The sequence below is a fragment of the Lacerta agilis genome, chromosome 6 (assembly GCF_009819535.1).
Source record: "Lacerta agilis isolate rLacAgi1 chromosome 6, rLacAgi1.pri, whole genome shotgun sequence".
Lineage (NCBI taxonomy): Eukaryota > Metazoa > Chordata > Lepidosauria > Squamata > Lacertidae > Lacerta > Lacerta agilis.
The window spans coordinates 9,361,660-9,380,064 of NC_046317.1; the positions used below are offsets into that span (position 1 = coordinate 9,361,660).

General features: G+C 41.1%; 1 protein-coding gene across 9 annotated transcripts; it reads right to left on the reverse strand.

Annotated features, from left to right (window-relative positions):
• Window positions 1–445: 445 nt before the first annotated feature.
• On the reverse strand, window positions 446–18,405 carry TRMT1L (tRNA methyltransferase 1 like). 9 transcript variants are annotated; one of them, XM_033151368.1, is made up of 17 exons: window positions 17,728–17,829; window positions 16,418–16,561; window positions 14,973–15,083; window positions 14,442–14,558; window positions 14,082–14,146; window positions 12,718–12,841; window positions 10,882–11,005; window positions 9,395–9,474; window positions 8,557–8,806; window positions 6,503–6,715; window positions 5,169–5,359; window positions 3,893–3,971; window positions 1,862–2,028; window positions 1,447–1,503; window positions 1,101–1,227; window positions 831–1,017; window positions 446–534 (listed from the first exon to the last, which is right to left on the reverse strand). In XM_033151368.1, the coding sequence occupies exons 1-17, from the start codon at window positions 17,789–17,791 to the stop codon at window positions 520–522; spliced, it is 2,115 nt and encodes a 704-aa protein (XP_033007259.1). In that variant the 5' UTR covers window positions 17,792–17,829; the 3' UTR covers window positions 446–519. The 9 variants fall into 9 exon arrangements, with proteins under 9 accessions (XP_033007259.1, XP_033007265.1, XP_033007263.1 ...); XM_033151374.1 differs by lacking the exons at window positions 446–534; window positions 17,728–17,829 and adding an exon at window positions 18,391–18,405 and having other exon boundaries at window positions 541–1,017; XM_033151372.1 differs by lacking the exons at window positions 446–534; window positions 17,728–17,829 and adding an exon at window positions 18,281–18,312 and having other exon boundaries at window positions 541–1,017.

Consider the following 18,405-nt stretch of genomic DNA (forward strand, 5'->3'; position numbering starts at 1 on the left):
GTGGAGGGCGAATACTAGAATGGCAAGTATAGGGAAAGCAGAGATTCCTAGCAGGAGGAAAAAGGGGTTGCCACAGATGGCACAGAGAAGATGGGGAAAGCTACTGCAAAACAATCTCCAATTTATGCCCCCCTCCTATTCTGGCAGGGAGTGAGCAGTGGGGCAGAGTCGCCCTACTCAATTATACTTTTAAAGGGAGTTATTCATATGAACTGTAAAATAGATTTACAATTTAACATGGATGGTCTTGTGATGAGGAAGTTTGAGTTTGGTAGGGGAAAGTGTTTAGATGTGATGTTGTGGTTTGTATGGTTATTAGCTTGAGTTGGATATTCAATATCTGCCTCTTTAGGAATATACCCAATCTTGGCTTGTTCAGTTACCTTTCCTTCGTTACCTTTAAGCTTCTCAAAGGCATATCAAATGAGGAGCTTTCAGTCACAGCTGAAGAGAACACTTTATTAACAGGTGCTGGTAATTCTTGCACCCACACCCTCAGCTCCCAGCTATGTTCCCCTCTTAAATATTATAGATCTGAAGAAGGAATTAAAAGGAGAGGGAAGTTTGTGGTCACTGTAGAATAACCTTAAAGGATGCATTAACATATAAATAACAGTTTGTAGCTGAACTGTGATATTAATCCGAGCACAGGTGCTCTTCAATGGTCTTCTAAAAGTGTCCTGAAACAGGTAAAAAAGCTGAAGGGTCACAAACAAAATACTACATCTTAAGGAGATGGTTGGTTCATTTATAACACAAATCTTCAAATAGGACCATTTTTGCAGGTTACTTTATGTGCTTTCTTCGGCAAAGTCACCATCAGCTCCTACCTGAGACTCGTCAGAAGCCTGCAGAGAGCCCTCGGATTGCCCTCCCATATAGGTGGGTGTACTGTACTTCACAAGGATAGATTTAAACTGCACCAGGGGGGCATTAGTTCGAACACCCATTGGATCAAAATGAGTCCGGCTTACTCGATAGCCAGCTTGAGAGAGATAATGCAAGAACTTATTTAACCTGGGGAGAAAAATGAATGCACAAAATCAATGCCTTTTCCCTCCTTTCAATCAGTTATGTTTAAAATACAACGGGTTGCTTACTTTGGCATGTTCATTCCTTTAATGCTGTGCCTGTGAATATTGTAATAAAAGGCAGGGTGCTCAGCATTGCTTTCTGATTTCTGGCGCTTTGTTCCATTTTGGCTGTTTTCATTATTTTTTCTTTTTCCTGGAATATAAGAGTAACTTAAGGATAAGAAACACACACAAAAGCCTCTAAAATCCAGCTAATCTGAACAGTGTGACTTAGCTTTATTTTACAGTGGAAAATCTTCACATTTCATAAATTTACATTTAAGAACTAGTTTGCTGCATGAATGACTATAGTAATAACTCCTGCCCACCTCTCTTTGGTTCCACATACTATGCTAGATTGACAGGGACCTACCATGTACAACGTAGTAATCTGCGGTATCTGGTGTCTTAATAATCACACCACATTCTTCTAAAACAAAAAGAAATCAGATTTACACTGAAGTCATTAAAGGAAAAAACAAGTTAATTTGTGAGCAAATGGCTATCAAGGGGGAAATGAGTGGAATTTTACTGCTGTAGCAAAAAGGTTTAGTTCACATTACTGATGGTTATCATGGCTTTGATGCTTTCATTTGAGTAGTATGGCACATGTTGAAATCTCGAGGTCATATCTGTTTTTTGATGGCCTTTACACTTTTCTGGCACTGAGTTAGCAATCCCCTTTTAAATTTACTTACTAAAAAAGTAAGTCACTACAATTCACAACTGCTGCCTGGAGTGTCCCTTTTACCTATCAAGGTTTGCAAAACCTTTCACTGTCTTCTTACCTTGTTTGTTCTGGCTGGTAGGACCATGGATTGAAAACTGCTTGAGAATTGTGCACTCTGCTTCACATATTAGTGTTTTTAGAAGAGTCTGGATGTCTTCTAAACCATACTGAACGGCTTCAAACAACATTCTTCTGAGAAATCCAGTGTTGAAGAGGGATCCTGACCTGCAGGATAACAGAATTACAATATCTACCTAGGTGAATTTATTTCAAAAGTAGAACTTTAGTTCCTTTAAAAGTAGGAGAGCAACATCTCAGTGGAAGAAAAACACTGCCCTGTTAGCTGATTTTGTTCCTGTTTTAAAATCTGTTCCATGTCTGCATAGCCACTAGCCCAGAGCCCCAGCAGGGCAGAACTCAGGCCACAGATCAGCTGCACTTTTGGGACTTCTGGTTCCATTCCATTAATAATTAAATTTTGAGAAAGCATTTAAATCAGTATTAGAATTTACTTAAGTATGTGTGTCATGCGCACAACTCTTTCCTCCAGGCTGCAAATGGGCCTGTGGGGCCCCAAGAGGCTGGCAACAATTCAGCTCAAATAATAACTGGGAACTTGCTAAAGCAGTAACTTGCCCAATGCTTTAGGTGAAAACCTGCTTTCGGGCACTGGAATATCAACCTATAATTCAAACAGTGTAATTCCTAATGCAAATTGAATGTAAGAGTTCTGTCTCATTAAAACTACTATGTGTATTTCATATACAGTGGTGAACTTGGTACTTGAACAAATCGGCTCCTGAACGCCGCAAACCTGGAAGTGAGTGTTCCAGTTTGTGATTGTTTTTCGGAAGCTGAACATCCAACATGGCTTACGCGGCTTCCAATTTATTGCAGGAAGCTCCTGCAGCCAATCAGAAGCCGCGCCTTGGTTTTTGAACCGTTTCGGGAGTCGGATGGACTCCCGGAACGGATTAAGTTCAAGAACCAAGGTACCACTGTAATTAGTTCTGAATATTCTTATATTGTCTGAATAATAAAGTTGGCAAATTTCAGTGTCCTCAGAGAAGATTTCTGTCAAATACATTGGGCAGTTAATTTTATTAAATGTTTCCTATTCTTCAGTACCGTTGAGTCTCGCCTTTCTCCTTTGAATTTGGTGCTGCCATCCCCACTCCCCTTAGCCTTTTCTTTTCTTTTGCTTTGGTGCAAATCTTTTATTGACCATTTAGACACATCCATTCATACATCTCGGGTACAAATGCAATGAACTTGCCACAAAGCATTAAAGCACAAGAAACCCAAAGTTCCTTAAACATTTACAGTTTTTCATTTCTGTAATTTCTTCCTCCATCTAAACAAAACATCTCTGCAGCAATCAGACAAGTATTAAAAAAGGGAAATGGAGAACCCATCCTGTAAAAATGCAGATGACTAAATTAACCGTACTTCCAGGAAAGAACAAAGAAAAAAGTAGTTCACTTGAAGAGAATGTGGATCAAGTCTTTGGATTTAAAAAACAAAAACAACTCCCCCCCAAAAAAAAACACCTTTCCAGAGGACCTGGCCTTCTTGGGATTTCTGGGAGAAATCTTGTAAACAACCTGCAAACATGAAAAGCTAAGCCTAGAGGATATTGTTAGGTGGTGAATCACATCTAGATAGGGGCAAGCACCTGTTAAGTCATAACACATTACATGGGCTCCCTCCCCTCAAGATTCCATCCCATACCTGCCTATTCAGAAGTAAGCCCTACTAAATTCAGTGAGATTTACTCCCATGGGCATAGGACTGCAAGCCAAGTTACAATAGGACACAGAAATTAGATGGTTTGTTCATTTCCTACCCTTCTCAATATTTGTCACAGTGAACTGCCCTGAAAGTGAAGAAAGAACAGTATATTCTCCCTAGTCTGACTTTAGGGGAGTGATCCTGTAGCCACATCACTGCTTTCACAGCCACCTGCACTTCACTGATTTTTGAGAGTGTCTTCACCCTGCCAAGACATGGGCGGCAGAGAGAGTCTCATAGCTGTTGATGCTTCCATAGGAATGCAAGCACCCAACTGAGGATCTAGAAAAATACATACCACAGAGGACCAAGTTCCACTGCTGTCTTGCCTGTCATGCGGCTGTGGCAGTCACATGGGAGCTGCCGGTAAGGGTTCTCTGTAGAAAACAATATTGGCATTTATTATCTGAACAAATGTTGGAGACTTGTATGTATAGAAAACAATGAACATGGTGGAAACTTGGTAATAGGGTATGTCCATTAAAAAATAAAGCTTGAAAGCTCACTCTACCATATATGGTGGCAATGCAGCAAAATAAATTTTGGGAGGAAATCCACTTTGAACTAGAAAAAAATGTTAAGAATCTCATTTATTAGGAAACCAGAGGCATATCTGTTGGGCATTACTGATTCAGATATTCCTAAAAAAATTAAAGATCTTTTTTTGCATGCAACAGTGGCAGCGAGAGTTCTTATAGTTACAAGGTGGAAGAGTGACATAATTCCTTCTAGAAAAGAGTGGATACAAAAAATCATGGAATATGCTGAATTAGATAGTCTATCTGAAAAAATGAAAAACTAAACCGAGAATTGAATTTGTATCAGAATTAAGGCATATCGGAACATATCTTAAACAAAATTATACTATGTTAAAATCTGTAGCAGCTTTTGAGTGATCCCAGCAGTTTTTATTAGGCCCAGGAGGAGTCAGGACACTGTGCAGTGAAAATGCAATTTTAGAATTGTGTGCAGTGGCCCAGAAGATGAGGTTATTTTTTGAGGGGGGGATAATTATGTGTTACACCTCACAAAAGTTAGTAAGTTCAGAATGTTGATTTCTAGCCAGAGAGTGAGTGTAATATGGTGGATAGTTTTGGACTTGGACTTGAACAGATTTTGGCTTGACTCCCTGGATTATTTAGGCTAGATGAGAATGATAAATCACATAGGCTATTTCGGAGGGTAAAACTGTCCCAAATGAGCCTCCCAGTGCATTAAAATCATTCACAGAAGCCCTCTGTCTACTTTTGAATACACATTTAGTTGTTTGCTTTTACTCAGAGCAGACCCACTGAAATTAATAGACATGACACACTTAGGGTCATTGATTTCAGAAAGTCTACTCTCTGCAAAATTCTTTGTTGGTGGCCTTGGACTGTAGAAGCAAAGGCAGGGTACAAATATTTGAAATAAATTAAGCTTATGCTGGACAAATTATCTTTTTTAAAAATTCACAGCAAAGAAATTAAGCAGAGAAAAGTTTAGCTTTTAAAAAAATAACCACTGGATTGTGTAGGTTTTGTTTTCACCAGCTGAACATCACTGGTACATGAAGTTACAGCATATATGGTTACCTTCTATCATGTTCCCATCTTTCTTGAATACCCTTTCCTCACACCACTGACAGTGGAGTAGGTACCGGATTTTCTTCACAGTATCATCTGCAGGAGACGGCCCCCTCAATACTCTCACCTCCACTAGGACAAAATGTTCGAGAGCCACAGCGAGCAAAACTTCAATGCCTTTGTTGCATCGCGCAGCAGCTCTGCAAAAAAGACTCACCATGACTAACACAGTTCATGAAAGACTAAAGCAGTGTTCAGGCAGGTGCACACATGCCCAACATCCCAGGGCATGCAGGCTGCACTTCAGACCCTTGTGGAATTAGTGTGAAGGTCTGAATAGAAGGGTTTTTAAGCACTTAGGGATCTCACTCATGAAAGGGTCTCTATCTTATCAAGATTCCTGTCACACAGAGAGATTAAGTACATTCACTTGGGCACAATTAAAACCACACATTCAGGTATATATGATTGAATGTGTCAAGTCTTCTTACTTAACGCACAAGTTTGATTTCACTGGAAGGTCTAACTTCTGAGAATCTCTTGCACCCTGTGAAATTTTACAGTCTCAGCACATTGGCTCCTGCATTTAAATGTCTTATTTCAATGCCAATACACTTTGCTAACAAAATGCTATGGATATACACAAAACAAACCAAGCTGAAGTGTTTATGTTGCTTTCTAATCATGCAATGACCTTCATGGAATTGCACCCATGACTAAAAATCTTACCACAACGATGTAGTTCTAGGATCTGCTTCTGAAAAATTTAAGGTTTCCACCAAATTAGTTCCAGTCAAAGGTGACTGCAGTAACTTGCTTCAGTTCCTGCTTAGCAGTGGAATAAATCCCCTAATGAAGTTTCTTTTTACTAACACTTTTGAGCAAGATGTTTTCTGGAAGATGTGCACACAAATCATCCTAAGGAAGTCAAGTCAAAGGAGATATATTGTGCACAGTGGTACTCCAGGTCCACACAACTTGGAATTCACTGCTCAGGTCCCCAGCCATTTATGGTGGTTATGAGGGGTTCAATGGACCTCTTTTTCTTACGCATTGGGGAATGTAAAAACAAGGAGACCGCAAAACACCTGGCAGACCACAATATGTGGCATTCAGCAGGGTGAGTTACAAGGCTTGCAATTGTGCTTTGGGCTGTTTATAACCTGCTTTACAGTATTCGTGCTTCCAGATATAATTTCTGAAGGCTGTCAGAAAGCAAGATGCAGAGAACCAATTTTCCCCAGCTGCTACTAAAAGTTTCAATTAGCAACTTTAGGTAGGAGAGAATACAGCCCCCCTTATACTTAAATGTGAGATGACCACAATTCAGAAACTAATTGTACCTTGCCACAGCAGCAACTACCATCCTAGCAGCCAGTTCCTTGAAATACTCCGTCCTGACAATGTTGCAGCCATAGTGACGCTGGGCCACATGCTGGGCCTTTGAATAGAGAGAACTGATATCTGTTGATGTCACTGACACAATTCCAAGGTTTCTTACATTTCTGAAAGCTGCATCTAGATAGTTCACTGATGACCCAAATGGGTCCAGATGTCTGTAGAGTGTAGTAGGAGAGAGAGAAAAAGACATTAAAGAGAGATTCCTTATCTTGTTTACTCAGAAAAAAAGGTTTCACTGTGTTCATTAGAACTAGTTTCCAAGTAAGCCTGCTTAGAGCTGCAACTCAGCTACTACACTTTAAATATTTCTGATTTTCAAAATCCATATCCATGCTCAAGTCAGAAATAAAATACAGATTATACTGTGACCACGTTTCACACATGTTGTTTCAGTCAAGGCTATAAATCTAAAGAAATACTAAGCTATACCCCCCACTTAATAAGGTTTGTTAGTGGATAGCATCTTTGCCCAATGGTGCAATTTATTAACATTATTTATTTGTAAAACTTAGGAATTAGACATATCTTCTGGGAAAGGAGGAAAGGACAGAGGTCAAAGAGCACTGTTGAGAAGAGGAGTAACAGTGTCACTGGCTTCTTTGCCTGCCTATCTCACCTTCCCTCTAGGACCAGGGATGGAGAATTTGTGGCCCTCCAGATGTTGCTGAACTCAAACTCCTATCAGCCACAGCCAGCATGACCAATATTCAGGAATAAGGGGAGTTGGAGTCCACATGTTCCCCATCCCTACTCTAGACAAGGCTTTAACTAAAAGGTGCCAGAGTTGGAGTCTACCAGGCAGTTGTAACACCAGCTTGGAATCCTTTCTCTTATGAGTGGCTGTTGATTACAGTTATTCATTAGTGAGGGAGGCACTCTGTATGTGCTCAAAGTTGCTCTTTCTTCTCCCTATCTCTTGACCTCTTCAGCAGTCCAGATGACTATTTTTAAGGTGCAAGTGGCTTATGGGCACTGAGATTTTTGCAGCCATGTTCATGCCTGATAAGCAAGGGAGATGGGATTTTTATAGGAAAATTGCAATAATGTATGTTACAAGACTGGCACGTGAACCTTGCTAAATATTCCACATAATAGTCTCCAGCACAAGGGTGTAGCTTCGGTGACTTAGAACACTCTGCTGAAGCATTGGTATGATTTTACTCACCACTTTGTTATCCAGTGATAACAGGATTGGTAAAGAATTAAAGGTAAAGGTAAATGGCTCACAAATAGAAATTGAAAGGCTGAGGATGGCTCTTCAAGCTGCCCACCCAAGTCCTAAAGTTGCAAGTAAACATTAACATATCTTAAGCAAAGTAATCATTCATTTGCATAAATGGAAATGACAACTGCTCAGTACTGTGAACTAATATTTTTCTACCCAGTAGCTCTTGCAAGAATCCCCCCTTATTTTGACTAAAACCACAGGTGCACAGTGCCTAATGGTGAATGGATAGGCAGAAGGTAGACTGGGATAAATAATAATGGTATAAATGAAGCAACACCCTAGTTGCAGTAGAATTCTATTAGAGATTAGACACAGCTTTAAAAGTTTGGACAACAAAGTTGCTTTCGTTTTTAGATATTAAGAAGGCTCATGAAGTTTCGCTTAATTAACTGTACAATATTTAAAATATATTTGAATACTCCATTACATGGAACGTGTTGTTGAAGCAGCTACAGCTGAGATTATTTCACTGGTCTGGAAGCAGCCCTTATGGAAGCTAAGCAGATCGGGGTCAGTGCTTTGACTTCCATGAGGGAAGAAAAGCAGAATATAAATGTATGAAAATATATAATAGCATATACAAAGTTTCATCTGGGCTGAAGAGTAAAAAGGAGATGCCATGAAACATCAATTTAGGTTAATTTTATATTGAAAGGTCTTGTACTTTGCACAGCGTTGTTGTTTCGATTGTGATCTCGTTTCCACTTACCAAACCCTAGGTGATGGGGGGTGGGGGTGGGTTTTGATCCAACAGCAAATGCCACTTACATAAAATCAAATGCTCTCAAGTGCATGATGACATTGGCATCCATTTTTGTCACTTCAATGGCAGGCAAGTTTTCCTCCCCTTCTTCTATTGTTTCATCACAGTCTTCCTCCTCTTTGAAGTTCATCACTACTTTCATTTTATTTAAGTGACAGTTCTCCTGTATCATTCCTACAGAATTTTCATTGTAGTCATTAATTGTGACCTTCACGGAATTTCCAAGGTGCTTTGCCCACTGTAATCCCATTATACCTGGAAGCAAGAGATGTAAAAGCAGTGACTGATTTACATGTGTCCAATTGACTCATGAGCATGAACATGCACATCATGGCGACTCAGAAGTGGCCAGAAAAGGGGGAATAATTGAGTGGGGGGGCGGCAGTAATGGGCTTATGCACACTCTGCTGTCACGCATGATGACCTGGAACACAACCCCTGTGTAGATCGGCAGTTGCCTTTGTACAGTTAGATGCATGCAATAAAGTAAAAGTTTGCTTGTGTGGAGCATACAGCATAGAAATATGCTAATGTTCTTAATACACATAATGCACATTAAATTATTATTATCCCTAGCTGAAAAATATGTATATAACTGCTTTCACTATGGCTTTCAAATCAACAGGATTGTTTGCTAATTCTATTCCAAGAAAGTATTTATTTCTAAAATTGACAACCCCCCTTTTCTTTTCCTGGAATGCCAGAGCAACTAACAGAACAACGGTGTAATCCTAAACATGTTTTTCGCATAGTATATCCCAGTGACCTCAGTAGGATTTACTCTCCAGCAATTTCCCTTTACAAGGAACACAAAGTGAACCAAAGCAAAGAACAGCACCCTACCAGTGGCTCCAAAAGCATCCAGACATTCCAAAGGTTTCCGTTCCTCTGCTAGAACAGCTAGTGCACAGACTACGAGTTGCCTAAAAGAATAAAAAAGTGATCTTAATCTTAAAAAATGTAAACTCCACATGTATAATTTATTCTTCATCTCATAAGTTTCCGGACAGTTTCATCAAATTAAACAACTTGCAAAAAAGTAATAATAATAATAATTTTATTGTTTATACCCTGCCCATCTGAATGGGTTTCACCAGCCACTCTGGATGGCTTCCAGCAAAATATAAAAAATAATAAAATTTCAGACATTAAAAACTTCCCTGAACAGGGCTGCATTCAGATGTTTTCTAAAAGTTATGTAATTCTTTATCTCCCCAACATCTGATGGGAGGGCGTTCCACAGGGAGGAAGAAGGACTTCCACCTGGTTCCCTGTAACTTTACTTCTCGCAGTGAGGGAACTGCCAGAAGACCCTTGGAAGTGGACCTCAGTGTCCAGGCTGAATGATGGAGGTGGTGACGCTCCTTCAGGTATACTGAGCTGAGGCTGTTTAGGGATTTAAAGGTCAGTACTAACACTTTGAATTGTGTTCGGAAACGCACTGGGAGCCAGTGAAGATCCTTTAGGACTGGTGCTATATGGTATCAGTGGCCACTCCCAGTCACCAGTCTGCCTGCTGCTTTTTAGATTAGTTGTAGTTTCCAAGTCACCTTCAAAGGTAGCCCCACGTAGAGCGCATTGCAATAATCCAAGCTGGAGATATCCAGAGCATGTACTACTCCGGTGAGACAGTTTGCAGGCAGGTAGGGTCTCAGCCGGCGTACCAGATGGAGCTGGTAGACAGCTGCTCTGGCCACAGAATTGACCTGTGCCTCCATGGACAGCTGTGAGTCCAAAATGACTCTCAGGCTCCGCACCTGGTCCTTTAGGGGCACAGTTACCCCATTCAGGACCAGGGAGTCCCTCACACCTGCCCGCCCCTTGTCCCCCAAGAAAAGTACTTCTGTCTTGTCAGGATTCAACATCAATCTGTTAGCCGCCATCCATTCTCCAACCGCCTCCAGACACTCACACAGGACATTCACTGCCTTCACTGGTTCCAAGCTAAAGGAGAGGTAGAGCTGGGTATCATCCGCATACTGGTGGACACCCAGCTCAAACAGCAGGTAAGATCAAACTGTTCCCCACCCCCCTGAAATTTGCATTCTTATTGTTTTGGCAAATTTGGAAACTGCACAATCATGATATTTTGGGTAGGACTTAAAACTTCTCAGTATTTTAATGTTCCAGCAAGTCCAATGAATCACACTCGATTTCTGTCTTGGTTCAAATCACACTGCAGCCATGGGCTTCACTTACTTGGCTTGGCTAATCCAAATATTTCACCTGTACAACAGAAATATCCACCATGTACTTGTTTCTGTTAATATGAAAAAATATAAATGAAAATATTTTAAAATCCTCCCCATAGTAATCCTCAAAATTCTTACCTGTTAAGTTTCATTTTAGGATTAAAATAAGAATCAGTTTTCTGTGGGGTGGAATAATTAGGAAGGACTTGCACATCTGTATCTGCTTCTTTTAGTATTTCATATGTAGATTTGGGAGCAGGGGCTAAAAATAATTTTCAGAATAAAAGAGTGTTAGAGAGACTATAGCTTAATTTAGACCATCACTCAAGGGTTCATAAACTATGAATCAGATGCTGGTTTATTAACTTGACATTAAGGAAGTTTTCCCATTTGGATATAAAGGGGAGCTCTGACTTAATAAGCCAGAATCTAGGCTTTAGACAAGAACCCAAAGGGAGGAATGTTTGGCCTCAGTGCTTTTTCTCAGCTTTGTAAGGTTTGTGAAGACACAAACCATGTTTGAGCTGGGCCTCTATATGTTTGCCTGGTCTGTAATGTTCAGGAGCTGCCAAAATCATTAGATCCACAATACTGTTAACCCAAAATATGACAGTTATTAAATAAAATACATCTTAACAAGAATAATTAATTTTCAGGACACTTGAAAAATCTAATTTATGCTGAGAAACTGCCTCAGTGCTGTTGTATTAAAGAGAAAAGCGCTGAGCACAGAGCTCACAAAGCATTTTGTGCAGTACAGTGGTACCTTGGTTCTCGAACAGAATGCGATCCGGGTGTCCATTTGACTCTCGGAACCGTTCAAAAACCAAGGCGCAGCTTCCAATTGGCTGCAGGAACGTCCTGCAGCCAATCGGAAGCTGTGCCGGACGTTCAGCTTCCGAAAATCGTTCGAAAACTGGAACACTCACTTCCAGGTTTCGATTGTTCAGGAGTCAAGGCGTTTTGAGATCCAAGGTCTGACTGTACTTCCAAAGAGCCTGGCAGCCAGCTGACTTCAGATGAGTTGTTCCACTAACCTGCCAAAGTTGGCCAGCAGGATAAAGTCAGATAAGGGTCTGCCTCTCCAGGCCAAAAAGGTTCCCCACCACTAACCTAGGGACATAAGCTTTGCCAGCAGACAAGAAATGGGCTAGGAACTATGAACTTTGTATATTTCTTTTGCCATGACTAATAAAGCCAAAGATACGTATTCTTGTTTTACATTTAGGGGTTTGTTTTGTTTTTGCTCTGTTCTACTGTGCCGTTCTACGCGGGAGGCACTGTGGGTTAAACCACAGAGCCTAGGACTTGCTGATCAGAAGCTCGGCTGTTCGAATCCCTGTGATAGGGTGATCTCCTGTTGCTCGGTCCCAGCTTCTGCCCACCTAGCAGTTCGAAAGCACATCAAAGTGCAAGTGGATAGGTACCGCTCCGGTGGGAAGGTAAACGGCGTTTCCGTGCGCTGCTCTGGTTCACCAGAAGCGGCTTAGTCATGCTGGCCACATGACCCAGAAGCTGTACGGCGGCTCCCTCGGCCAGTAATGCGAGATGAGTGCCGCAACCCGAGTCGGACACAACTGTACCTAATGGTTAGGGGTCCCTTTACCTTTACCTTACTGTGCCGTACAATTTTATTGAATACAAACTGTAATACACTACAGAAGAAACAAAAGAAGCAATTTGGGCACCATTTGGAAAAAATACATGCACCAATGTAAACAATTCAGGGCAGTTTATCCAGTTTAGATTAATAAAGAAAGTTCTGTAAAAAATAATCCCTTTAAATGGTACTAGCAACAAATCAGGGTTTTTTTTTTTTAAGTAGCTTTAATTCCTTGTGAGTTAGAAAGGAATACAAACTCAAACAAATACACTGTCACCTATTCTAATTTCATCATTTATTCTATCTATAATATCCAATGATAAAAATACAGTATCTTCATGCAGCAAAAACAAAGATGTTTAAATACTTACCTGGCATAAACCTTGATTCAGTTTCTCCTTTATTCACGTGACGTTTAATATGCCCTATCATATCTGTCCTTCGGGTAATAGTTGCCGAACAGATAATGCAGTGATAATGAGCTTCCATTTTTATCTATAACACACATTGCATGCATAGTTAAAGTTGATTAGAAAAATCATTTTAATATTAATATTACACCATATCTTATAATAGTTAAGACAACAATAGTAAAAACCCATACAAACAAATTCTAGTGGATACCATGAAGGATGCAGTTTACAATTCAGCAACGAAGCTTAATGTTCAAATGCAGCATTTATGTAACGTATTAAATTTTAGTTTCCTCTTATAAAATTATTTATATATAATAAATAAGCATGCTGCCAGACCAAAAAGAAATACACTATAAATATTATGTTTAAGATTGTGCAGATTCAGTGCATTCTTTCCTACCCCATTTCCTAGCTAAGAATGGATGCGAAGATGGGTAAGAAAGGTCTGAAATAAGATATCACAACTGTTGGTTAACTACTGAGTTCAAGTTTAAAAATCAAAGAGAAAAATGCATCACATAGAAGACAAAACGGATGATTGGTCTGATCTGAAGCGTAGATTTGATAGGTCCAGAGGACACAAATGGGTTGGGTTATAACATCCTTTCATTCAGCAGGTATTGGGGGAGAAGTATCTTCCTCCATCTATGCAAGGTGGATTAGGGTTGGCATTTCTCAGGTGCCTGATACCCTCAAAGGGGCCAAGCCAACAAAAATATTGGCTCGCTCCATTATGTCACCATTGACAGCTGTTATTGTGCCTAATGCTCCTTTACCAAGTATATACACCAAACACTACAGAATGGCAATTGGCTTCACCTGATGCTGACCTTGGATGCATAGTTCGTAAACAGGTACTTTAGTCTCAATAAATGCAGTTGGAACCCACCTGGTTGGGAATGCTGCGCCATGTCCCAACTCGGGTCCTCAGTAACCATATCGAATAGGAAGAATGGTCTTACCTGAAGTGTAGATTTGATAGGTTCTGAGGACACGAATGGGGCTCATCCCTAGTACTGGGGCCTGCAGTTCCTTCTCTGCTTCAGTTCCATGATGAGTTATTATTGTTAATTCTTCCTTTGGGGTAGTTGTGTAGAGTTTTTATTTACAGATATGTTCAATGTCTGATGCTGCTTGGCGAATCCAAAAAAACTGAAGGGAACTGTGCCTGCCTCCCAGAGTTTTTTTGCTCTCCTGCATCCGTCATGTGACGAGGGTCATAACCCAACCCATTCGGATCCTCAGTAACCGTATCAGATATGGAACAATTCATAACTTTTTGTGCTTTTCAAAATAATAGCCATTTATATAGCAATTACCTGGTCTGCAGCAACATTTGGTTTAACAGGGCGGCAAGGTAAGTGACAGATGCACATTCTGTAGCCTAGAATACAGAGGGGACATTGGTGTATATATCAAACTGTGAGACTACCAAACAAGTAAGGCAAAGAAAGCCAGTTCTATTGGCGCACCCTAATTGTAAACTATCCACAGCTACTTCTGCAAACAAGTATTTTTTGCAACATCAATCAGATTGATCTGTTAAGGTTGAACTTTAAATATGGCATAATTTATAATTAATTTCCCTGTGGCTGTAAGCTTTCTCGTAGAACTTGCAGCTGCCACCCTAAGACACTGAATTGTGTTGGCATCAACAATGGCATTTTAGCTATTTTTACCTTCAAATTCAACAGACACTTTCCAGTGGAGATTCTGTAGGTGGCGATGGAGCTTGTGACTATAACAAGCTTTGAACTTCTCTTCAGGGCACAGTGGACAGGACTTCTTGCCAGCTCCTAATTCAAATTAGACCAAAATAAATAGAGACACAATAACCCACCCATTGATTTGAAAACATGATAGCAAATAGAAACCACTATTGACCATTCAAAGACACTGCCAAGTAACTGCCGTGAGTAAAAGGAGTTACTCTACCACACAGCTCAGCACTGTTGCAAACAATTTAAGACTACAAAGGAACTGAAATTCGTTGGGGACTCCTGCACCACTGTCACTTGCTTCCCTCCAACTTTCCTTTGTGAAGTTAGCTTGAGTGCATCTCTTGGCTTGGATAGCCAATAGCATGGAAAAAGCTGCAGATGTAATCCCACCCCCAAGTTTGTTGGTTGGTTGGCATCCATCTCTCTTGGGAGACAATGCCCATTATCTTTCAGTCATGCAATGCCCAGCTCTGGAGCTAGTTTAAATACCTGCCACAGAGTGATCTGCATTCTGGGAAGCAGCTGAGATTAGACAACCTTCCTGCAGGTCAGCCAGTTTCTCTAAATCGGCAAGTGTTCTTTGGATTGAAATATGCTTCTCTGGAACAGAACAATTACATGGATTTGTCAGTAAATATCCTTTGTTGTATAGAAATTTACAATCAAATGCCACCATAAAAGCTCTTTCTCAAAACTTTGTGCTCCACATCACTATATCCAGCGCTTTTTTCTGGGGGCGGGGACACACAGGGGTATGCATACCCTAAACATTTTGTGAATCTTTGTGCTTTTGTTCATTTAGTATATTTATATTCCCTGATCTGAACTATAAAATGGTGATTTTCATGAGTCAAAATGAAAGTACCCCTAATTTTTTTATATATTTTTTAGAAAAAAAGCACTGACCACATCCATCCTCCACTTGCAGGAAACTGAGAACATTTACACAATAATCTAAATAGGAATAGGATAGGAAAAGAAACAGCATAGGAATTAAAGGTTCTTACTGTTTCTCTGTTCCTGTACAAAACAGAACGACAGTGCCAAAGCTATTCCTATAAAATCTACTTACTTTTTATTTTCTTACCCATGAAATATTTTTTTTAAAAAAAATTGGTTTCCTAATTATTCACAAAAAGCTTAACTCTGCATGATTCAGTACTAATTCTCATTCTGTGCCTATTACATATTTTGCACATATCTTTCAGAGGCAGATGTAGGGGAGTGTGACTGGTTTGCCCACACTGGATGCTGAGCTGAGAGGGGGCTGCAACAATGAGAAACAATAGAAAGTGAGAGGTGTTGGAGTGCGGGGCAAATTTTGGCATTGCCTAGGGTGCCACAGAAATTTGAAAGCCCAAACTGTATTTCTTATAGAAAGAAAAACAGTTCAGAAACGCCAAAAACAAATAATTAGCCTCTTTTTGCACTGAACTATGCTGTCCTTTCTTAGGGAATCTGGAATCTTTGAAAGCGACATATAAAAAAATTACAAAAGAGAAAGTGGCACTTTTGATCAGAAGTATAACATCCCTGACTATTCCCACCTGGAGGATGTACCCAAAGAATTCAAGGAGGGAAGAAATAGCTATTTATTTTTATTTATTTATCTTTGAAGGAATTATTGGAAGGATGGAGCTGCAGACTGATTTCCTAGACTCATACCCCCTACATACTACAGTCATACCTTGGATCTCAAAAGCCTTGGCTCCTCAACAAATTGGCTCCCGAATGATCGAAACCCGGAAGTGAGTGTTCCGGTTTTCGAACAATTTTCAGAAGCCGAATGTTCGGTGCAGCTTCCGCAGCCAATCAGAAACTGTGCTTTGGTTTTTGAACGGCTCCAGGAGTCAAACGGACTCCCGGAACGCTTTCTGTTCGAGAATCAAGGTACGACTGTACTGTACAAGGATTCCAGTATTATGTTAGCAAACCTCTTGGAGAGTCAGATGATGCATCCAATAGGTTACTGTTGTTAGGCTGTTTTATAGACTCTTGCTCTGTTTCTTCCTTTTTGCCTTTTACTTCTTCCTCAGGTATTTCCACATCTGCCCTGAGGCTTTCCATTTCAATGCTATCTAGAGAAAGGCGAAAAACTATAGTTACAATGCATTTTAATTAGCTGCATTAGTAGCTGTTTAGGGGTGCCTGGCGTGCTCTGGTCCATGGGGTCACAAAGAGTCGGACACGACTGAACAACAACAACAAGCAGTAGCTGTTTCAAAGGCATTATTACAGCTACATACAATGTAAAAAACAAATATTTGACAAAAGAAAGTAGGATTTTCTACGCCAGGCCTATCAGAAATAACAGATTTGTGCTGACATTACACTTTATGCTTCTAACCAAGCTTAAGAAAGCAGGAACAAGAAAATGTACTTCTACCTCCTACCCCAACTTCTCCCTACTTGGATGCAAATTTCCCCCACTATTACATTAGCACTGACTAGTAGCAAAGTTACCATTAAGCAGGGTTCTATTTGCCATTGTAACCACAGTGTGAAACTGGTTGCAAAACCTATTCAGTTTAGACTCAGGAAATCATAAAGGAAGTTCTGTAAAAAAAATCCCTTTAAATGGTAGAATAAAATACAATATAGAAGAAACAAATGGACACCATTTGGGGAAAAAGAAGATTGTTTCCAACCCTAGAGGATGCCTTCTGCTTGGAACTAGCGGTAAATCCCAACCAGGTTCTACTGGGCTTCCTCCCATGTAAAAATGTGCATAGATCGAATAGCTAGTCCTGTGTGTGTGTGTGTGTGTGTGTGTGTGATTAAGGCAAGGGAACTTCCATGCTTTTGCTATAAAAGTACTATTTTTAAAAAAAAATAGTCTCCCCCCCCCAAGAACCAGGAAGGTGACCAGTTCTGCCCCCTCCTCTGTCATGCATGGAAAGTCTCCTGTAAAGCGGAGATTTTCTCTCTCTCTCTCTTTTAAATGTGTTCCACTTTTGTGTGTGTTAGCACATGTGGATATGCTGAAGGAGCATTTGGCAAGCAGCTGATGAATCTTGTAGTTTCTAACACCAGGCGTCACCTCAGGCGTCAGGGTGAAACGCCGACCTGAGCACGTAACGTCTGAACGCGCCCCTCTCAGAAGCTTCTCTCAAAACGGACCGAAGGAGGGAGAACCCACCACAATTACAATCCGCCCCCCCCACAGGCCCAACTTCAAGACAACAACAACAACCACAACAACCCCACGCACATCTGACAGTTACTGAACCGCCCCCTTCCTTACTGAGCGCCTCAGGTTCTCCCTCCTTAGCGGGCGGCGGGGGCAACACCGCTCCCTTGGCCGCCATTTTCCACACAGCGGCGGTGAAGGAGGGGGGGGCGAAGAGCGAACCCACTTCACTCGGCGGCACCCTCGGCCTTTTCCTCCGGCAAGCACGGGCCGCGCCTTAGTCACGGGACGTGGCCCCTCAGCTGACTCCTATTTCGGGTCAGCATGTCGCGCACAAGCTCGTCTCCCCCCCAAGGGTCCTCAGGGACTCAGAACTACGTTACCCAAGAGGCCCCGCGGCTAATCCCGCGCCTCAGAGCTACGTTACCCAAGATACACAACGGGCAGCAACAGACCCGAAGTAAATATGTACTGTATATAAATACGCGCGCTTCTCAGGTGCCTAAGAACTATGTTACCCAAATTGCCCCCCCCCGGCTAATCATATGCATCAAGCGCCTCAGAAATACGTTTACCCATGATGCACAACGGCAACGCCATGCCTGATATAAATATGTAAATACGTGCGCGCGCTCGCTCTCGCATTCTTGTTTAAGAACGACGTTACCCAAGATGTTCCGCGGCTAATCCTACACCTCAGCCGCCTCAGAGCTGCGTTACCTCAAGACGCACCACCACGGCAGCAATATTACCCGAAATAAATATGTCAATACGTACTTCCGCGCTCTCTCT